The 23,229-nt window shown below is 42.1% G+C and overlaps 2 protein-coding genes across 17 annotated transcripts; both read left to right on the top strand.

Moving 5' to 3' along the window:
* The first annotated feature begins 545 nt into the window (after positions 1 to 545).
* Positions 546 to 23,021, top strand: LOC6738107 (A-kinase anchor protein 9). Of its 15 annotated transcripts, none has more exons than XM_016169517.3 (14): positions 546 to 697; positions 4,677 to 6,692; positions 6,754 to 7,647; positions 7,794 to 7,934; positions 8,104 to 8,319; positions 13,110 to 13,235; positions 13,307 to 14,473; positions 14,664 to 14,831; positions 15,822 to 15,845; positions 15,959 to 16,624; positions 18,468 to 19,172; positions 19,268 to 21,423; positions 21,485 to 21,595; positions 22,127 to 23,021. In XM_016169517.3, exons 1-14 carry the CDS (start codon positions 671 to 673, stop codon positions 22,431 to 22,433), a joined length of 8,724 nt encoding a protein of 2,907 aa, XP_016031924.1. In that variant the 5' UTR covers positions 546 to 670; the 3' UTR covers positions 22,434 to 23,021. The 15 variants fall into 15 exon arrangements, with proteins under 15 accessions (XP_016031924.1, XP_016031938.1, XP_016031935.1 ...); XM_016169523.3 differs by lacking the exon at positions 546 to 697 and adding an exon at positions 1,988 to 2,124 and having other exon boundaries at positions 22,130 to 23,021; XM_016169529.3 differs by lacking the exon at positions 546 to 697 and adding an exon at positions 1,991 to 2,124.
* Positions 10,229 to 13,090, top strand: LOC27206855 (putative odorant receptor 71a). Of its 2 annotated transcripts, XM_016182640.3 has the most exons (3): positions 10,229 to 11,641; positions 11,700 to 11,966; positions 12,017 to 13,090. In XM_016182640.3, exons 1-3 carry the CDS (start codon positions 10,826 to 10,828, stop codon positions 12,068 to 12,070), a joined length of 1,137 nt encoding a protein of 378 aa, XP_016031940.1. In that variant the 5' UTR covers positions 10,229 to 10,825; the 3' UTR covers positions 12,071 to 13,090. The 2 variants fall into 2 exon arrangements, with proteins under 2 accessions (XP_016031940.1, XP_016031941.1); XM_016182641.3 differs by having other exon boundaries at positions 11,700 to 13,090.
* Positions 23,022 to 23,229: the final 208 nt, after the last annotated feature.

The raw sequence follows: 23,229 nt of genomic DNA, 5'->3' as shown, positions 1-23,229 counted from the left end.
TCTGGTAGTAATACAGTGAATTCTCTTTCGGACTCTCCCCAACTCAATGCCACTGCAACAAATTTTGTTTACGATTGATTATTTTTAAACAAACTCGTGTTGTGCTTCACTGAGCATTACAGTATCCGGATGGGGAGAAAAAGAGCGGGTTTATCCCCCGATACCCCAAAAATATAAAGACTCTTCGCAATGGATTTGGTTCTCAGTTGCATCGCGTTCGCTATTACGTGCAACTGTTTCAGATCGGTTGCACTATTGGTTTTTTTTTGTTTTTAAGTTTCAAATTTGTCGGTTTTTTTCTCCCTCGAGGAGCACTGAAAATCACACAATGATAAATTAAGAGTTCACGCTTTAAGTAGCTAGTTTCCCCCATTGTGTTGTCTTCGTGTTGAACTTTAAATTTACAAAAAATTCAAATTTTACGTAAAGTGTCCAACATAACCTACAAAATTATTCGGTTCGCTGCATTCGTCTGTGTTTTTGTAAGCAAGTCAACCCGAAAAATTCTAAAATATATTGTCCTCAAAACCACTACGCAAACATCAACAAGAAAATGGATCGCATTGGGCCACATCTAGAACGCCTATAGATATAGCCAACTGACAGGCGCAAGTGTCAACAAAGGCGGCCAAAAAACAGGGAATAGGCCATAAATTCAAGTGCAGTCACCATGAATCTGTACACTATATACGATTGGGTAAGCCAAACAAGCTCGGGAAAACATTAAAGTATTAACCCATCTGGGAGCCAAACATCCATCATCTGCCCTCTCGGTTTGTGGATAGCATCCACAAATTGTGGGTTGAATGTGCCTTGATAGGTGTGTTTTCAATTCAATACGATCCACAAACAGAACATGTTGTTTTTCAAGTGTGTTTACAAACGAAATCGAAATTGAATGCGCCTTTGAACTTTCGATTAGAAGACCACAAGGCCCTTCCGAAATCTGTAAACAATATACAGTGAAAACTACGCAACGGATTATGAATTTTAATTAATATCATATTTTTTCAATAAGTATTATATTCTATATCTATATCCTTAGCATTTTTTGCGTTATTATAGAGCAACTTTTTTAGTGAATATTATAATTGATTTGTGCACATTATGGAATTTTAATTGCTTTGTTTAATAATTAATAAATTTATTAGTGAATTTTGGCTATCTTCCTGCTAATTATAAACATAACATTTTTAAAAAATGTCTCGCTACATTAACCGATTCGCTTATAGATGTTGTTAAGGAAAGAATGTTTCTGCAACTTGTTGCTGAAAAATGTACCGCAATATGATACAAATTGTGGGATAATGTATACAAAAATTCTCCAAAATTTTAAATAATCTTTAAACTGTTTAATGGTAAATTATTTAAAAATTTGAATTTTGAAATTGTACAGCGTAAATGCAATTTTTAATAAAAACAAGATAATAATTATAAAATACTAATATAAAAAAATAAATATAACAGTTTTTTAAGAACATTAATTCTGATTATAATACTAATTTTTAAAACTTATATGCATAGCTACATTAGCCGCAAACTCGAATCGTAAAGCAATAGTTCAAAATGCTTTTAAAACTACTGTTATGCATATATCACCATCTTCCAAACAAATTTATGTTCCACACACACATTTTGTTTATAAATAAAAAATGGGAGCGAACATTCGGTGCACGGAACCGCTTGGAACCGCGTTGCAAATTTCCGCGGCACTCGCTCTCAATCGCTCGGGCTCTCCCGTGGCTGGCTGCTCTTTTCCAACGCTTTTCTTTTGATTTTCCTCGGATTGAGTGACTGATTTCAATTGAATGTCTCTTCGGGCGTTTTATTTATAAAAGAACTTGCACTGCAGGCGGTCGCGTCGTCGTTTTTCGGTTTTCCGCACATTTATAGCTCTATAAAGATAAGAGTGCAGTGTCAGTGCCTGTGATCCCATAAAATTGTTAAAAAAAGAGAAATCTACGAACATTTGCATATACGTAGAAGTTTGCACAATGTAACCCTTAATAGCAATTGTCGATATATGGACTTTTTAAGTGATTGTAAATTGCATTTAATTGAGATAACTTCATCGCTGAATTGAATCGAATGAGAGGAACGGGCAGCGAAATGGGGAAATTGCATGTGAGTTCAGTTATTGTCAGCAATGTGATCTTTAGCATCGCCCAGTGACATTTGCATCACTTGTCAGCCAAAGTGTGTTAATATCATTCGAAACCGCCTGATAATGAACCACATTAGTGGATTTTTGTGCATACAAGTGTACTTAGAAAAAATTATACAGTATTTACCATATTTTCTATAAATTTAGTTTATATGGAAATGTATAATATAATAAATGTATATTTATTAGAATTACTATTTGAAAGAATAAAGCTTGAAAAGATTTAGTTTGTCAAGGGAAAAAAAATAATTAAATCAAATAAAATGCGGGTACAGGATAAAAAGCAATTCTTCATCTACTTCACAATCTTATAAATTGTGTGTAATTATGTTAATATTTATATAAAATTTAAAGATGTTTAATGCAAGTGTTTTAGAATTTATAAACTTAAACTTAAACCTTTAAATGATATAATCCCCCTTCATAACAACGCAAAAGAAAATCCTTTCTGCGATCCAAATTTATTTTTGTCCCGACATATTTCACTGTCAATTTTTCGCCAGGCAAAGCTATTAATTTAATCATTTTCGCCAATATGCGTGCCATTATTGAGGGTTTATCGACAATATCTTGTGGAAAATCAAAGGAAAGGCGTCGGCGCCATTAACAGAGACGTTGGGCTAGGTCCTCCGCCCCTTTGCCCGTTCTGAAAGGGGAGTGGCATTGTTGTTATTAGTCGCCGAAGTGCAAAAACCTCAGACGATCCAACTGAAATGTGTGTCACACCCAAACAACGGCCCACAAAATAGGTTCAAACTATAGCAACAAATTGAAATGTTTGCAAGGAATGGGAAAGACTTTCGTTTTCGTTTTTCACGCACACTCAAAGAAAATCCGTTGTCATGGTTATAGGTGCAAACTTGTTATCCCGATATCCTTATCGCTGGGCTGGTACTTCCGGAATGGGTTGTCGTTGTCTTTGTCCTGACAAGTTCAAGGACGTTCAAACCACCATGTGGCCGGGAATTGGATAACTTTTTCACAAACATTTTCCGCCAATATTGTGAAAACTTTGTCAAGCGTTACGACCTGACCCACATGCCGTATGTGTAATATGGAAAATATCTTTTGCAGATGTTTAAATACAGTACGCACTTGAGTTGTATGCATATTACAATTTAAACTTAATATATATGGGAAATAGCTCTTATACTTTCACAGCAAAAATTTTAATAAATAAATAAATCAATTTTAAATAAAATTTAAAAATTTTCTTAATTTAATAACATCTACTGTATGAGTTGGCAAAGGCTTATTATTCGAACGTTGAATGCATCGCCTTGGCACATCGCTATATATGTAAGAATGCAAGCGATCTAATTAGATTTCCAGCTGTGAAAAATGTAATTGGAAAATGCCTAAATATTTCCTCACTCGATCGGGGGGAACGGATGCATGTGTGGCACACGTTTCAAACACCTTCAGACATATAGATCACTCGAGTGGACAGAGACGTCTTTCTTAATTAATGTGGGCAAGTCCAAAAATAAATAATCCAAACATATGCAACTCCTCCGCGAAGGGAACTTTATTACCAAACATAAAGATGCCTCGAATGCTTCTAATTATAATTTAAATGGGAAACCAACAACCGACACAGCTGCAATCCATCAAGGAATGGATGTGGGCAGCAGTTGGCGTCTTCCCTTCTCCAAAAGATAGCCACCAATCCACCGAATCACACTTGAGATGCAGGTCAATTTGAAATTGGATGTGTTGGCCTATCATTGCCCACATTTCCAATCGCATTTGTTTACGCAATAAAGTCGCTTTTTAATACCTTTCGACCAAGTTTAGTGTTCCGCCAAGACTGCGAACCTCGAAAAGAATCCTCACAATGCGTTGCAAACGTTGACAACTGGGTGACATCATTAAATCGAATCAAAATCTAGAAAATAAATTTATGGCGGCAGACGACGCGTGCTGCCTTATAACTCAAGTGGCACGGCCTGGTGGCACAACAAGTGGGCCAACGAAATTTGAAAACCTGCTCTTGTATTCATTTGTTGTTCAAGCAAATCCGAATGTTCTTATGTTTTTGGGCTGGTAAAATATCAGCAGCCGAATGTTTAACACAATTGGTATCAATTCTTAGGCAATAACTCAGTTTTGTGTTTTATTTCTAATATTACCTTACTTTAAGTAAAGATGCTATTAACTATTGCGATTAAAAATATTTTATTTTGATTCATTTATCTTATTAATTTATTAACGTTAAATATACCTTAGGAAATAAAGGCTTAAGCTTAAGATTTGTATGAATACTTATTAGAATTTTATATTTTAAGTAGAAACAATTATTCATAGGAAATGCTTTTTATTTATGTTTATTTGCTTATTACGAATTCATAATACTTAAGCGATAAACACACATTTTAGTTGCTTCTTAAGCAAACTGAATTGATGTTATTCCAATCCTTTAAAGTGTTTTGCATCAAAGAAATGCTTTGGCAATATATTTCGTAGAAACATAAATGCTATGGCCATTAATATTGCTTTATTTACGTTACAGATCACATCATTGCTCCGGCCGCACGGTGCCAGTGTAAGCTATAAGGCGATCGAAGCAGCGACTCTCGAAGAATTGCCAGCAACATCCGTGGCAACAGCAACAGCATCCACAGCTGCAACATCACGCGCCACTGGAGGAGCAGCAGCAGCAACTTGTGTGGAGGTTGAGTTCATACCCACGCTAAATATTATATTTGAGAAGCCGACTTCGTCGAGTGAGCAACAACAGTGCGCCGAGAAATCGAAACATGTGGCCGGTGGTGTGTCCGATAAGGAACCAGCAGATGATTGTGACTCCGACAATGATTCCACGCGCACATACATAATCTCGCGGAGCAGTTGGACGGGGGTAACAACGAGTAGCAGCACCCCATATGCGGTTACATCCACGGATACCGCCGAACTACTCAGGCGCCAGAACAATCTCAGCCTTACGGAGGAGGATCAGTCGGTGTCGTCGTTTAGCATCGAGCAGCCCACCAGTTCCATGACCATTGACATGGCCGATCAACGGACAACCACGACCACCACAACAACGGCGACTACGGCGACAACGCCGAGCAGTGCTAATGTTCTGGCCACAACAGCAACCACAACGACCACAACTAGCAGTAGTATTGAGGAGGAGATCGAAGAGGCCATCGAGATCAGTGAGGTGGAGGAGCAGCTAAATACTCCACTGGAATCTCTATCGGAGGCGGCTGCCTATGCCCGGCCAAAGGATGAGCAATCAAGTGCCAAAAATTTGAGTAGCAATCCGGCAGAGGAAGAGGATGCTCATGAGTTTCGCATCGATGATGCCCAGTTATCTGGTGGCCAGTTGGCTCAGCACTTCCTGGTCGATGAGGATGAAAGCGAGGAGGGTTCGGATCTTCCAGCTGCCTCCAAAGTGGAGGTTAGTCTCTCCTCTAATGATGATGACTTTGATATCAGTTTGCCATTGGAGCAGAGGAAACCTGTACATTCCCTGCACGAGGATGAGGAGTCTGTAGATCAAAGTTTAAGTAACCAAAGCACTACGGATGATGTTTCCGAATTGGTTGAGGAGCCCGCCCATGAACGGGACGATAAAACCGAAGGCAGTGCGGCCATTAGTGCCAGTGCTCATCAAGAAACTCAGGTGGATGAAAGCCAAATAACCGAAGAGCAGGATCACTCTATGGAAGAAATAGTTGCCACAAATGAATCGATTGAGGTGACGTACGAAGCTGAGGAAACCGTCAATACTTCACAGAAACAAGATTTAATCACCGATTTAGATGAAGAGCCAGAGGATCAGGTGCAAGTGGACATTAGACCCACTTCGACTTTGCAACCATTGAAGCTTCCTGCGCTGCAACAAACTCAGATTATAGAAAGGAAATCTGCTACAGCATTGACCACATTACGTCTGCAAGCAGATGAGTTGGAGCCTTTAGAGCTTACCATTCTGGAAATGGATGATGCTGAGAATGAAGAAGATGACGACGATGAGGAGAGTTCCTTGCAACTGATGAAGCTGCGTTTAATGGCCATGAATCAGCAAATGATTGTGGACAATGCACCCAAACTTTCGCCCACGGAAGCGGAGCAAACACAAGTAACCAGCAGCAGTAACAATTTAGAACTCAAGCAAATGGAGCGAGTGCCACTCACAGAGTTCTCCAAGGATGTTCTGGAGGATATAACCGAAGAAAGCGAGAGACTGCTCTCCATGAGCACAACTATCGAAGAGGAGCAGGATCCGCCTTCCCTCTCCTTGGATGAGTCCAAAACTCTGCTGCAGCCAGGAGCACATAAAACTGGAGGCAGCAGTTCCAGTTTGGTGAGTTTAAATATGCTAAAGCAACTGGAGGCCAAGGTACAGGAGCTACACACCCAACTGGAGACCAAGGACAACTGTTTGGCATCGCTGAATCTGCAGCTTGAGACAGCAAGAAGAGAATCCAGTGCGGGTCCAGCTTCGGCAAGGGATTCCAGTTCGCTAATGACCAATTCAACAGAGTATCGCACCCTTCAGGATGAACTAGGCGGCCCAGTAAGTGTATCTATAAACATTAATTTTGTGCATATACTAAACATAATTCTTTGCCCCACAGACATTGGACATTTATGTGGAGATGTCACGGAGGGATGAGTTGATTGCCAAACTAACCGATTCACTGCAGCAATCGCTGAATGTGCGTGACAAGCTGCAGGTGGATGCGGATCGTCTGGGCGGCGAAGTACAGAATCTGCGTAGGCAACTCCAAGAGACGATCGATGCAGTGAAACGCTCGAGTGCCGTATGGCCAGATCAGGAATGTAATCCCGGTCAGCGTATCTCAGAGATCTCCATGGATTTGATCAGCGAAAGCGATGATGATCTGGATCGTCATTTTCTTACGGACAACGAAGAGCGTGGATCACGTAGCTCCAAGGAAAGGCAGCTAACTCAGTTACAAACCAACGAAGAATTGGGACTGCAGGCCTCAAACCCGGAGTGGACACCGGCATTCAGCAAGCAGATCGAACAGTTCCACACATATCTGTTGCCCACCGAACAGCGCATCTTCCAGATGGTCCAGCGCAAGTTCGACGACTATTTGAACCAACAGATCACCTTGTGTCGTGATCTTGGCGCCCAGGAGCTGAAGATTGCCCGCGATCAGTGGGAGAGCGAGAAGCTAACCAGCGAACAGAACCAGCAGGCAGCTCATGCCAAGCAGATGGAGGATCTGCGCAAGTACTTTGAGCACAAGTGCGCCGATCTGGAGAAGCAATTCTCGGACGATGTCTTCTCGCACAAGTCACAGCATCAGACAGGAGACAGTTCATCGGAGTGCTCGGAGGTAGATCAGTTGCCCGAGGAAGGCGCCGCCGCGGTGTCCTCCAAGGAACCTTCTCCCCGCAAACGGAAGCGAGCTGAGCTGCTTCTAAGTCCTAGTCACAGGCAGATGACTCCTTGTGGCTTGGATTCGCTGGGAGAAAACACTGGAAAAACTGAAAAAGACGTGAGTGGGGCATTTTGTTAACTCTTCTATTTATTGAATTATTGTAGATTAACATAATAGTAAAATAGTTAAGATAAAGGATATACTTCTTTGTCCCTTTTCCGTCTAACAAAATAGCCTATAATAATGTGAATTATTTTTTTTAGAATACTGCGGATATAGCCGACCTAAAGATCTTTTACCAAACCCACATCAAGGAGCTAAAGCGCGCGCATGAGGATCAGGTGCGCAAGCTGAGCGATCAGCTGAAGTTCTATGAGCGACGGCAGGCTGATGATGACTATAAGGTATGGATCGAACTTTCTAAATCCCATATCACATTGTACATCTAAGCTTGTTTTCACTAACTGTGCTAACTGCATGTCCATTCTTGTTTCTCTCCGATTTTTATAACCCAATAAACTAAACCAATTGTAACTACCTGCAATCAACACCCAAATGCAAAAACTAACCCAGCCTGCAACCGAATCACCCGAACGTACCTGCCCGGATCAGGAATCCGCAGGGGGAGTCGCGAATACCTCCCTTATTATCATCGATGAGGATGAGTTGAATTTCAACAACGAGTCGCAGGTTATTCAGCGAATCATCGAGGAGTACGAGAGGAGATTGCAGGAGCAATTAGCCTTGGCTCGGCAGGACATCGCCACCGAGTTGGAGCAGCAGATTCAGGTGAGCGGAACAGGCAGGCATGTGGCATGCAACTCAACTCATTGCACGGTTTCTGTTAATCAAAATTATTTCATAAATCGCTTATTTCAAACCCATTCCTCGCTGTTTGTTACATACAATTAATTTATTATTTATTCGAAAGAGCTAAACAATTATTTTTAAGAGATTTTTAAAACACAATTAAATATCATAAGCAGCTTAATTAATGATCAACGCAATCGTTGTATGCGTGATTCACCCCACTGATTGGTCTAATCTTAAAGTGTCTCCCTTGCAAAAATCTCTTCCCGAGCATAAATTATTTTTAAACACACTGCTGCACGCAGCTCACATGAAAAAAACGTGCGAAATTTGTCAAGTAGCCAAAATTTTAAATGAAAGCTAGAGGAAAAATACGAGAGGTCTAAAAACAGAGCAACATGAAAATCATGCTGCCACAAGCGTGTGCCAAAAGAACTTTCAACTCGCTTCGAATTATGTAGCATTAAATCAGTGTGCACTTTGATACCTGGGATGCCGCTATTAATACCCACCAGTCAATGATCCCCTCGTGTCGTTGACAGATGCCTCAATCCTTTCCAGCAGCCGCCTCAATCCTCGTCACCTCACCAAATATGGTGGCCACGTGTCAGCAAATGGTTGGGATAAATAGAGAAGACCTCCCTTTAGTTGGCGCTACACGGGACACTATTTGTTGTTCTTTTGTGCGACACCAAAATAAATCCATCGAAGGTCAAAGACTGCTGGATATGCCATTGTGTTTACAGTAGATACTGCTTAAAGGTCATTTTGATTGGAAGAAAATGTTGATGGTTTAGAAATGATGGTTAAAAAACTGTTGGGGTCTATAAGCTATAATTAGTTGGGTATAATCAGCTTAGGCTTAATTCGTATTTTCCCACTTTTGATATAAAATGGTCTTTAAAAAACCAATATTTACTGTATGTTTACGCACTATTTAAATACTATAAGATCGCATCATTCTGACACAAACCCCTGCCACTGTTCACCAAAAATTTCCCGCCCCACTTATGCTGTCAGAAAATAGTCTTATATATGTATCATATGGGGGCTATCTGCCGATCGGTCTGTTTGCCAACAGCAAATTTCGCAGACATTCTGCGGGCAATATGACAATGCAAAGATACAAATATATCTAAAAGCAGCAAAAGAGCGCGCCAAATTCCCGCTGAAAGACATGTGCTCGTCCTGTTGTCACAGCATAATAATTTATATACTTCACACCTATCTAATGAAGTCATGAAATGGAGCTAATAAAGTCCAAGCAGGAAGTGAGGCTCAAATGGGGATTAATGAAAGGGGAAAAAGTGGAGCAGAAACACCCCCACAAGAGTGAAAAGAGAGAGAGTAGGTACTGTCTATATAACTTTTCAAAATTAACGCTCATAAATTTGAATTAATTCCAACACGCACAGCGAAAGAGAGGGAAAGCAAGCAGTGCACTGCTTGACGCGATCTCTCCCGATCCCATGCGCTCTCTCCGCCGATTTTCATTATAATATGAGCTGCCTGCTTTGGGTGGCGTTCAGTCTTTTCCGTTACTTCAATGCGTGCGTACGTCTATTTTGAATACTTCATTCATCCAAATAAAATACAAACAGTTTGTGAGAGAGGCATAGAATTCTAGCTATAGATTCTACAAATCTTCGCGTGCTTCAAGTGGTTCCTGTGAAAAGTTGAATATGCAAATCATTGCCAAAAAGCAATACAAACAACTAATTTGCGTGGTTTTTTGTGCCTATTAATTGGACTTTTTGTTGTGTGTGTGTGTAGATTTAAATCTAACGGTTCTTGTGTTCAAAAATATTTGGAAACCAAAAGGAATACTGAGGATTTGAAAACGGAAACTACAGATCCAAAAAAGGAAATTTAAAAGTAAGCAAATCAATTTGACTAAACAAACTAAATTTGTTAAGAGTCCATCATTCAAAAGTCTCTCAAAAAACCCAGACTAAATAAACAAACAGTCTGCACTTTGTCAAAGATGTGTCTTTCTCCCAAATTACTTGAGGAGTCGTTGCCCTTTCTCCCCAAAAATAAAGGAAATTAAAACCGAAGAATTTCCATTTCCAGTCGCAATCGGTCCATGAGGAGTTTATTTTTGTTCCAGGCGCGAAATTTTCGGCTTCTCTGAGAATCTTTATTTGGGTTATATTTAGTCAACTTCCCGGGGCTTTGGGCAGGCTAAAAAGAATGACTTTCGGATCGTCTTTAACGAATCAATTAATCTTAAAGCAAGAATTTAATAATTGAGAAACTATCAGCAAATGAACTTTCAAATTCGCAAAGGTAATCTGGTGGATTTGTATTTTAACGTCAAGATGCATGTAAAATCAGCCAACTGGCTTGGCTAAGTGAATTTTAATTGAAAGTCGAGGTACCAGGACCGCCCCTAAAATTAAGCAATCAAGGAAATCAATTAGGACAGCGCTATATAAAGTAGCTCCAAAATCGGACTTTAATAATCCGAGCTTGGACTTGTGCAATGGACTACGATCGAATTCGACCGGTGCGATTTTTGACGGGAGTGCTGAAATGGTGGCGTCTCTGGCCGCGGAAGGAATCCATCTCCACGCCAGACTGGACTAACTGGCAGGCATATGCCTTGCACGTTCCATTTACCTTCTTGTTTGTGTTGCTTCTGTGGTTGGAGGCAATCAGGAGCAGGGATATACAGCATACCGCCGATGTCCTTTTGATTTGCCTGACCACCACTGCCTTGGGAGGTAAAATGATCAATATCTGGAAGTATGCCCATGTGGCCCAAGGCATTTTGTTCGAATGGAGCACGTGGGATCTTTTCGAGCTGAGGAGCAAACAGGAAGTGGATATGTGGCGATTCGAGCATCGACGTTTCAATCGTGTTATTATGTTTTACTGTTTGTGCAGTGTTGGTGTCATCCCACTGATTGTGATTCAACCGTTGTTTGATATCCCAAATCGATTGCCCTTCTGGATGTGGACACCATTCGATTGGCAGCAGCCTGTGCTCTTTTGGTATGCCTTCATCTATCAGGTCACAACCATTCCCATTATCTGTATTTGCAACGTAACCATGGACGTTGTTAATTGGTACTTGATGCTGCATCTGTCCTTGTGTTTGCGAATGTTGGGCCAGCGATTGAGTAAGCTTCAGCATGATGACAAGGATCTGAGGGAGAAGTTCCTGGAACTGGTCCATCTCCACCAGCGACTCAAGCAACAGGCCTTGGGCATTGAAATCTTCATTTCGAAGAGCACGTTCACCCAAATCCTGGTCAGCTCCCTAATCATTTGCTTCACCATTTACAGCATGCAGATGGTGAGAGTGTGAAGTTAAGGGTTTCCAAGCGGCTATTACTCTGTTAACTCCTGTTTAGAGTCCCGTCTTGCAGGACTTGCCAGGATTTGCCGCCATGATGCAGTACCTAGTGGCCATGATCATGCAAGTCATGCTACCCACCATATATGGTAACGCCGTCATCGATTCTGCAAATATGTTGACCGATTCCCTATACAATTCGGATTGGCCGGATATGAATTCCCGTATGCGGAGACTAGTTTTAATGTTTATGGTGTACTTAAATCGACCGGTGACCCTAAAAGCTGGTGGCTTTTTTCATATTGGCTTGCCTTTGTTTACCAAGGTTGTATTTTCTTCTCTGGAAAATCCTTGTATAAGTTATCTTTATTTCAGACCATGAATCAAGCATACAGTTTGCTGGCCTTGCTGCTCAACATGAATCAATAGAAACGAAGTTGTGTCCTATAAAATACTCCGCTTTCTATTTTGGATTAGCTCAAAGATTTCGCAGCTCGTTTGGAGATTTATTGCCTCGCGTCTTGTTATGCAAAGATCTAAAAATATATTTTAGCATTGCACGAAATACACGCTTTCCTATATATACTATATGTTGAGTGCACATGAAATGTAGAATTGCAAGTGACGAAAATAAAATTCGAATTTGGACGAAGTCAAAAATTTTGCGGGAAAAGCTTTAGCTCTGGCTATATGTAATTTTCGAAATAAACAAAGGGAGATCGAGATTAAAATTAAAATTCTAAAAACTTTGCCTCGAAATCGTGGAATTCTTATAAAATATGTGCATTTTAGTTTACTTATCTACTTAAATGGTTTTTATATAAGACTGCAGCGCATCGTTTTGTTTTGTATACGTAAAAGTCTGAAGTAAATATTGAAAATGATTGAAAACAAAGAAAATTCACAATCTGCCGGGATCATGACCCTCTAGTGGGGAATTGAGAAGCGAATGGGGGAGATAAGACAACCTAGTGATGATAATTCATTGAATTACTTTCAAATCATCAACTCTGAGCTATATTTAATTGTATTTAATGTGGTTTTATATGCTTTAATCATGAGCGAGGGTGTGCAGTTCGCTCCAAAAATAAGATCAAACTCCATACACTCCCTTTTCTCTTTCTTTTTTTACGTTTTGGGTGGGGAAGATTCTTATTAAGATTTATGTATCTGGCTCTGTTTCCGTTTGTGCCACCCTCAAGGAATCGACACACTCGACTTGGGATGTTCCAGAAAAAAAGATCAAAAATGTAAAAAAAAGAAAGATCACTTCCCATCTATATCATCTAAATATTTTGAGTTGAAACCATAAATATTTATGCTCTGGTGAAAGGCGGAAAAAGTTTCTTCTGAAAGCTTGATCTGTCCGGATATTCCCATGCAATATGCAACCGAATGTTGCAACAGCTTTTCACACATTGTCCATAAACAAAAGATTTTAATCCATGTAAACAATTTGCATTTTTAGAGTTTATTGTCGGAGAATACCGTGGACGATCAGCATTGGCCCAAGGAGCTGATCTTGCTGCGCGAGAAGTTTACGGCCAAGAGTCAACTGGAGATCACTCAGCTGAACATTAAACATGCCGATGAGGTGAGTAACGAATGCATATACTCACTCCATTCATATACAATTTGATTCCTAATTTTTGGCGTTTATTGTAGATGTCGCGCGTGAAACTAGAATATGAAAAGCAGCTGAATCGGAAGAACAAGCGCCATCTGACCTTCGATGCTGCCCGTGACCTGGAGCAGGTGATCTGCGAACGAGATGGATTGAGGGAGCTGTCCAAGAGTTTCCGCAGCGTACTCTGTCGGCTGGCCAAGTGTGTGGCCCACTGTGAGGAGGATTTGAATGCCACACTCTCCGAGGAGGTGCAACGCCTGCTGTTCCACAGTCGCAGTCAAGATGGGGGTGATGATCTGGAGGCTACCCTTAGTAGCTCCCTAAATAATACAAAGCAAATGTTCCGTGTGCCGGATGTCCACAGCCTGTTGGAAGTTGTGGAGGATCCCAGTTTGGTGCAGTTCATCGACAGCAAGAGCAACGAAGAGCCAAGCGAGGATTTCGATTTGAATGATTGCCTGGAGCGTTTGAAGTCGGAGGCCTCTTACCTCTTGCATTTGTCAGAGGACTTGCATAAGCAGCAGCGGACACACGATGAGTCGTCGGAGCACTTGGACGAACCGGAAAAACAGGAGCATGAGCTCTGCTGCGAGGCGGAAGATGGTCTGAAGACCACAGGTGCAGTGCATCAACAAGTGCTGTCGAAATTCCTACGCACAAATTCCTTAAACGATCAGCAAATGGGCGTGGCCAGTCAGAGGAAGAACAGCAATCCCGAGGCGGGGAAAACACATTCCTCCCTACCTCCAGATCTTCAAGAGCATGCGGGAAATGCCTCAGAGCTATCGTTCCAGTTGGTGCAGCTAAAGAATCGCTTGATTAAATCGGAGGCAGATCGTCAGAACTTGCAACAGCAACTCAGTCACACTATTGATCGTAATGCGGAGCTGGGACAGGAGCTACAAGCACTGAGGGATCAGCTCTCCCAGTTGAACTCCCTTAACCACACGGATTACAATGAGGGATACGGCTTGGGCACACTGAAGAGCTTGCAGGAGCAGGGATTGGATCAATCATCGGCCAGTTTTCTTGCCCTCCAAGAGAGAGCGCGCCATTTGCTTTCATCCTCTCCGGTCAAGGAGCAACCATCAAGAGACCAAGCCAATTCCACCGTTATCTTGCTGCAAATGATCGAGGACTTTTGCCGCGAGGGCGACAAAGTGGTGGAGTTCAGCAAGAAGGACCGCGAGGATCTGCAATCCCAGGTAAGTTAAGAAACGATCTGCATACAGATCATCTTCCCCTTTTTGAGTTTTCCCCTCCCACCTTTTTACATTGTGTGCTAAACGCATGATCCAAAAATAAATTCGAGTAGTCCGTAAGCCAGGTTGATTATGAATTAAAAACCCCTTCGATGCCCTCTCCTTTGACCTATAACCACAAACACAAACACAGATCGATACCGCTGACAAGCAGCTGAAGGATACAAGGCGATTCCTGGAGGATCAGGCCGCCGAACGCGAACAGGAACGCGATGAGTTCCAGCGCGAAATCGAGCGGCTGAAGGCTCAGTTGCGCGACAAAGAGAAGGAGCACAGCTCCTATGCCAATGCCTCCGAGGAGGTGAGTCCAGTCCATGGTTCCTATCTATGATCCCTCGGATCGTGATCTTGATTTTGGGCTTGGTTTGACTTTCGTTTGCGTTCTTGCCTGGGTTCACAAAGTCGTTTCCTCTGTCCTTTCATATCTCTTTATTTGTTTTCTATCTATCTTTTTATTATTGTTATTATTATTATTATTATTTCAAGGCTTAAGTTTTGGTTGTAAGTTTGGCTATAGGCATATAAATATTTAAGTTGTCCCAGCATGTGGCCTTCCTTTTTTATTAACTGACACAATTCCACACATTCTCAAAATATTAACAAAGGCACTGAATTCTGGAAGCCATTGAAGTCATTTCCTCGAAGAGTTTACCAAATCGCATGAGGCACCTGTTGGGCATAATTCAATTGTAAATCCCCATGGGGACATTTCAACGGAGTCAAGGGCAGCCTCCGATTCGTGTGTATATATGCCTGAGCTTTTGTAAGCATCTGCCGACATATTTATAGACCCCAAGAAATGGCCACTTAAGTGCGAGCGAGTCGGAGCCTTTCAATCAGTTTCCATTTAGGCGAACTACCTCAAGTTTAAGATCTCTGGGGGGTTGAGATACTTTCAATGTCGCACTTCTTTGCAAAATAATCAATGAGGTGTTACAAAATACTTATGTTTTAATGTAATTTGCTTTGTTCTTCTGAATGGTTCAATGGTTTCCTTATTAAATTACGCTGCTAATTAAAATTGTAATTAAGCGGGGTTGTATTCATCTATACTTTCAAAGAGTTTTGGTTGATTTAAATGGTTTTTTTTTGTTATATGTATTTCGACACATATAAGTTCCAATTACCATAAGTGTTCTTTGTGCTAATCAATATCATATATTCAAAATAATATTAAACTGATTAACGTATTTGTAATTCTTTGCATGCACCCAATAAATAAAACCGCAACTAAAATTACAAACTAATGCACCTGTACCCTTTTGCCACCGCGTGCACCACAAAAAAATAGTTGAAGGTAGCGAAGCGAAAGCATGTAAGTTTGTCACTAACATTGAAACCCGCACCCGCACACTTTTCATCTCATTGGTCCATTAATTATGCTTCTATTTAAAAACATTACTAACTTTGTTTTTTTTTTTTATACAGTATGCACAACTGGAAAGCCAATTTAAGGAGGTAAATAAACAGTTGAGCGAGTCGAATGCGAAGCGGGATAAATTCGAGGTGGAACTGAAGGCTTCAATTGACAAAATCTTCGTGCTGCGGGAGATCATCTCGGAGCTGGAAACCCAAATCCAGACGAAGGCACTCAATGAGGAAGTTTTGGCCGAGAAGGCCCAACAACTGGAGGAATATGTGAGTTTGCAGATGCGGGACAACGATATACTGCAGCAGGAGGTGCACAGCCTGAAAACAGACATTGGAGAGGGCTATCAATCCCGTATCAGAGAGCTAGAGGAGAAACTGCAACAGAGTAGACCAACGGCAGAACAAGGCGTGGTCTTGAGTCAGGTTGCGGAAAAGTTAAGAGACATTGAAACCACACTGGATCAAAAAACCAAAGTTCTGGAATCTCTGCACAACTCCAACGCAACCTCCAATTCGGCCAGCTTGAGTGTCACCGAAGATGTGTCTATTCATGGAAGCAAGGAACCCACGGCAGTGGGTTCACCCTCGCATCCATCGCTCACCGTGGAAGGCGTTCAACGGGTCACCGAAAAGCTGGACCGGCACACTCGCGTCGAGGAGGCGGCCATCAAGCGGATTCGCGACCTGGAGATGCAGGTGCATCAAATGCGCGCCGGTTGCGTTGTAAGTACAGCATATAATTATAAGAAACTTATGTTTCTATTGTATATTTATAAATTATCTTGAAAGTATCTTGAAACGCGGAATTATAAATTGTAGCGACCGTTTGAAACGGTATGGTTTGTGTACCCGCTTAACCGCATACTAGCAAGTTCACCAACCTCGTTATATTCGAACTCGAAACGGTTATGTTTGTGTCTTTGATAAATCGTTTATTTTAAATCCGAAGTATATTTAGATGCTCTCTCTTGATTTTTTCCACTCACGCAAGAGAGCATCAAAAAGAATTTTCTTGTGATAGACCCCTCTTATTTTTCTCGATCGACAGCATCTCTCAGTTGCCTTCAGAATGGCACTCTGAACAGTTAAATCGGGAGAAATGCCCGCATCTATATAGACAATTTTGAGTCGCAAACTAAATATTCGCCAGATATATAATTATATATATATAATTTTCAGTAAAAATAAATATATTATTTTGAATGCAAACTGCGGAAGTTTCGAAAATGTTTCAGGGTCCGAAGATCCCGCTGCAAGTGAGTTTTTCAAATGGAGCTTTTAATATCCGATCAAGGTTTCTCTGTGCGACAACTGCGGTGTTTATTTGTTTTGATGAATTCCGCCGAAGGCAATCATAAACTATATAAATATATAATTCAATTTAATTTAATTTGTTGTGCCGTCGGTTGTCATAATGTTTTCTTCATGCATTCATTGACGGATATTGTGCGATTGTTCTGCTTGAGATGTGTGATTTATGGCAGAATTCTTGTTTATTTTTTGGGGCATTTGGCACACGCTAACACCAAAATATATCGCTCCCTGTTCCCTTTCCACATGCCCGGTTTGTTCCACTTCAAAAATAGATTTCATATCTTGTGGCCACCCCAAAATCACGCCTCATTTTTAATCCACTTGAAAATCGAATGTAAAACAAATCATTTGGCGCCTCTGGCACCTGCCACATTTCCATCACCCGCCTCTAAGTGTTGCACCCTATTGTCACTGGGAATCCAATTCAACCGAAAAAAAAAACAGTAGCCCAGCTTGTTTACAATATGCATTCTCTCACTGAAGCCCAATTGGAACACTAATATGCGGTAATGCCTCCATAAATTTCTTTATGCTGTGGCACGCATCCCGCTGAGTTGTTTGGAGAAAGGGGAGGCTGGACGATTGAGAAGGGGATGGAGATTGCTGGGGAAGCTGCATCCACACCCGTATGAATATAAATGGATCAAACCGAGTAAACAACAGCAAAGAGATGCCAGTACTAAAGCAAAGATACCGAGAACAGTGGAGGAACTTGTATATATGTATGCATTTCGAAGTGCTTTCTTATCCACGGTCAATTTAACTGAAAATATTTAAGATATGAATGATTTTTCAAAAATTGGTGCTTTAATTTAAAATGAATTCTTTTAAACACACATGTTTCTCCAAAGAAAACTTGAGAATTTCTCAAAGAAGATAAATTGAAAGCTTAGATAAGGAAATGACACATTTCGTCATGTCCGTTGCTCTTTTGAGCTATATATAAAAAAATTCCATTCAATTGTTTTGAATTTTTCATACATAAAACCACGGTGCGGAGAGATACGATAGATACATCTACTTTAATTGAAGTTGGAAAGGGTTAAATGCAGATGAAGCCAACGGTCAAATGGTCGGCCATTGACTCACCCACGAGCACCAGAGTCTACAAACTGACAGGCAGATAGAACCACTTGACTGAGTAGAATCCTACAAATATGAAGGAAATATAAAGATTTGGATTTTAAAATACATATATTACATATATGCAAATATTAATTTGTGTCTTAATTGATCTAATCTTCCTTTAAAGGAGCTCCAGCATGAGCGGGACTCGCTGCAGGGTCGTATGGAAGAACAGACCCAGCGTATTTCTTCACTCCAAAATCGGCTGGAGGAGCAGCGACAGCGGGCGGAGCAACTCCATCGGACTGGCACATCAGACTTGAATGCCCGAGTACATGAACTCCAGGGTGAGGTCCAGAACGTATACGAGCAATTGGCGGCGCGGGACAAGCAGATGGCCAACATGAGACAGCAACTGCAGCGCAGCAAGGAGGAGATAACTCGACTGGAAACGGAAGTCGAAGTACGAACACAACCAGATCGCAGTTTGGTGAACAAACTGCAGGCTGAAGTGCAGCAAAAGGGAGCAGAGATCGCGAAGCTGAAGGATAAGATACGCACAGAGATGATCAACCGTCTGGCTATCCCGGATCTCATGGAGACTATGCTGGCGGACAAGAACGATGAAATAGATCACCTGCGCGATCAACTGGAGGCCAAGGAGAAGGAACTGCAGGCATCCCGGCAGGATGGCAGCCTGATTTCATCCCCGGCTGGAGCAGCAGGAAAGCAGGATGGCAGCGGTGGCAAGTTGAGTGCCCGAACCCTAAGCGATATCGGATCGATTACAGAGTTCCCCGAGCCGGATGTGGAGCGTCGAGCAGCCATGCGAAGTCTTACCGCTCCTTTGCAGATGAGCGATGGTGCGGGCGGCTTCCTTCACCAGACAATGGTAAGTGTTTGCTACTTAAAGGGATAAAGGACTTACAAGTATTTCTTTTATACCATTTTTAACAATTCTTATTTGATTCTTTTATTTTGTATCAGGAAACTTCTAAGGAAGCCGTGGCTAACTTAACACACAAGCGCACCGATGACCTAAGTGGTTTTATTGTCCCCTACCCGGCTAACACTTTCGAGCACCCGCACTACTTCCAGGCCCTGGGAGTCACAGCCCAGAGCACCGATGGTCTAACGCCTGGTCTGGTGCCGAGGCAGATCAATTTCTCCAACCTTACAGAGGATTCCAAGCTAAAAACAACCAGTCTCGTGATGCACACACCGGAGTTGCCCAGGCCAACAACGCCTCCAGAGATTCATCAACTGCGAGTAAAGCTTTCCGATTTACAAACCGAAAAACAGAGACAGCAGAGTGAATTGGAGAACCAGTTACAGGATCTGCAAAAGGAATTGGAGCAGGAGAAGGAGAAACTGAGTCGTCAAGCGCAAACTCTGCAAAGCTACGAGGAGAGTGAAGCAAAGTATAGGCTTCGCATAGAGACCTTGGAGTCCAAGGTGCTGGAAACAGCTGCCCAGGCGGCTTCTGATCGAGAAAATCTGCGCAAGGAACTGATTTGCGTTAGTGCGGCCCATGAACAATGCGAAAATGCAGCTGCTGCTCGCAAACGGGAGTTGGAGAAACTGAATAGTGAAGTCAAGGTAAAGGCCGATCAGCTGCACGCTGCTCTACGACGATGTGCAGATCTCGAACTGCAGGTTCTAACACTAGAACGCGATTTGGAGCGGCTAAAGAACAGTGACAATAGTTCGAAGCAATATTCGGTGGACGAAATTGCACAGCAAGTGGAAAAGGAATTGAACTACTCTGCCCAGCTGGACTCAAACATCCTTAAAGCAATTGAAAGCGAGGAGGAAAATAATCTGGACAAGAAGCTGCAGAAAGGCGTCCAAACGGAGGAGGAGACTTTACCAGGAACTGGCAATGGAACCGACGACGAGAACTTCACTGGCGAGCGGGAACTACTAAATCAGCTGGAAGCCCTGCGTGCTCAATTGGCCGTGGAGCGTGAGCAATGCGAAGCAATGAGCAAGGAGCTGCTGGGAGAGAAGCAGCACTCGCAGGATATTCAAGAACAGGATGTGATTATCATAGAAGCCATGCGGAAACGACTGGAAACAGCTCTGGATGCCGAGGACGAGCTCCACAAACAGCTCGATCAGGAAAGGGAACGTTGTGAGCGTCTCCAAACGCAGTTGACATCCCTGCAGCGAGCGGAAAGTAGAAGAAACAGTTCCCTGCTACTGAAGTCGCCGGGCGACTCGCCCAGGAAATCTCCACGAGCTGATTTCGAATCCGAACTCGGAGATCGTCTGCGCAGTGAGATTAAACTGCTGGTGGCTCAAAATGAAAGGGAACGGGAGAGATCTGCGGATGCTCAACGGAGCAGTGAGCGGGAACGTCAGCGGTATGAAAAAGAGCTCCAAGAGCGAGTGGCATACTGTGAGCGGTTGAAACAGGAAATGGAGAAGCTATCTCGGGATAAGGAGTCCGCCGAAACAGAGTTGGAACACTTCAACGAACGTTTAACCCTGCAAGCCAGTGAGATCGAAAGTTTGGAGGCTAGGTTAGTCACTCTCCAGGAGGCGGAAACGCGAAGGGCCAACACACGCACCCGTCAGCATCAGGAGAACGTCAAGCTCCAAGCCGAGATCCATGAACTAAAGTCCAAACTTCTGGCGGCCGAAGCAGCAAGGGATTGCCTGGACCAAAAAGTCACCCAACTGCGTTTCGATGTGAGTCGCTCTGGTCAGAGGGAGGCCAAACTAGCTGAGGCCTTAGCTCAGGCCAATGATCGATTGGCTCATAGCACCGATGACAATGTGCCGGCGCAGTTCATGCAGAAGATGAAGGAGATCAACGCCCTGCTGGCGGAGAACACTCAGGAAAACCGGCAAATGGCTGAGACGGTCCAGTTTTTGGTGGGCGAACGCATTGCTCTGCAAAAGAAATGCGAAGAGCTGGGTGGCGCTGGTAACACCAATGTCACAGAGCTGGAGGAGCGCTGCCGGCAGCTGATCGGTCGCTATTTGCGAGTGGAGTCCCATCGGAAGGCGCTGGTCTACCAGAAGAGGTATTTGAAGCTTACACTGGAGGGTTACCAGGCCAGTGAGCAATTGGCTCTACAGAATCTGAGAGGTGGTGCTGCACTGCCTCCACAGCGAAACATCAAAAAGAAGTTTAAGTGAGTTTGTGATTTATTGAAATTGGTTAAATCATTTGTATTAACTATCTTTTCTTTTTAGGACGGTAGCCCTTGCGATCATTGCCATCCAGCGAATCAAATACATTGGACGCATCTGGCACACGGGAAAGCGGATTGTGAGCAAGTCCGTCTTCACAATTACTCAGCAGAGGTGAGATTTGCAAAGGCTTATTTGAAATCTATTGCTGTACATAGAATGCCTTGCCATAATCCCCATTTTCTCGTCCCTCTAAGCTCTAAGACGCCCATAGTAACCGTCAATATGAAAGTTAAACTAAAAAAAGGCGATTCAGCCAAGAACTAGCGTCCACAAGGTCTGGGTTTCCAAATGAATGCACTTGATATATAGTAACTTTAGTCACTGCAGTAGTAGTAATTAATCAATCAGTAATCAAGGTGCCTTATCCACAATAAGCAATACTTCTTTTATAAAACTCTAAATTTGTACTTTTGCATATTGTTTAAAATCTACAAAGTATGATATTCTCGATCAGGTATATAATATATCCTTTAATTTATTGTGCAGTAGAGTTCGATCAGTAAACACTGAATTGACCAAATTGTAGTTTTACTAACTATGCAATCTTGCTTTAAATTCACTTCGAACTTGATTAAAATCACCCAATCACTCAACTAACCTTTTGAATACGACTGAAGAGACTAATGTGATTCATCTTTTTAGAAGTCCTGGAATAAACCTCAATGTGGCGCCTCCCCAATCCCCACTGCCTGGGCCCAACTCAAATCCACCCACCAATAACAACAACCTCATGGGCCGACTAAGTTATGCGCCCCTCTCACCGCCAATGGTTAACTTCAGCACCGTGCAGCCAATAATGCTGCCATCGGATTTCACCCTTCAAGCGCCAACAACTTCGTTGCAGTCCACCATTGCCAATAACAATAGTGAAAACACTCTGCCATCATTGGCAAGATTGGACTGGCCGACGATGCAAAAACCAAAAAGAGCGCATGCGCGGCATCATTAAGCCCAGGATAGCACACAGTTCCATCAGGAAGAAACTCAACTGAAGGCCCTAACTTTAAGTGAAGCCATATTTCGAAGACACTCTGCAAGCATGAAAGCATCAAGGATGTTGGACAAGCGATCCATTTTAGAGTTAATCACCTGTACCATTTCCCTCATTATTAGATCTTAAGCTGTTGTAACCTATTTTAAGCGTGCGCGCAACCACAACAAACCTAGAAATGTAATCGTCTGTAAGTGTTATTTGTATTTACCGCCCAAATGTAGCCATAAGCATAATGCTAATCCATTTAATCCCAGTATTTTGATTGGTTCGACTGACTATTGGCTGACAAATCCCAGAGTCACTTACATATATTTAGTTTTATTTCATTTGGGTTCTGACTGTATACGTTTCCTGCTAAGTTGATTAAAACAATTTATTTCACATTGGAAAAGTTTATGTTTATTATTTTTCTGTTCCTAACTCGAATGTTTTCTGTACATAAACGGAATGTGCCTTAAGGGTGAGAATTCACTGGACAATTAAGAATTAAATTCATCAAATTATTCAAATAAAGTTTACCATCTGAAAAAGGTATCAAATGCAGTAGATTAAATGAAATGTGGGTACACAAATCTTTTATTTGAGCTTTTTACTTTGGACTTTCACATTAAAGGTAAGTATAAAAAGGCATTTTATAAACACAGCGATAAAATTACAGAAAGGAAGTCAGCAAGCAAACAACATTTAAATTATACTTTACCTAGTCATAAAAGAGCACGCAATAACAAGCTAAAAATCTACTTCGTATACT

This window comes from Drosophila simulans, chromosome 3L, assembly GCF_016746395.2.
Source record: "Drosophila simulans strain w501 chromosome 3L, Prin_Dsim_3.1, whole genome shotgun sequence".
NCBI lineage: Eukaryota > Metazoa > Arthropoda > Insecta > Diptera > Drosophilidae > Drosophila > Drosophila simulans.
This window is presented reverse-complemented; position numbering and strand designations above follow the sequence as displayed.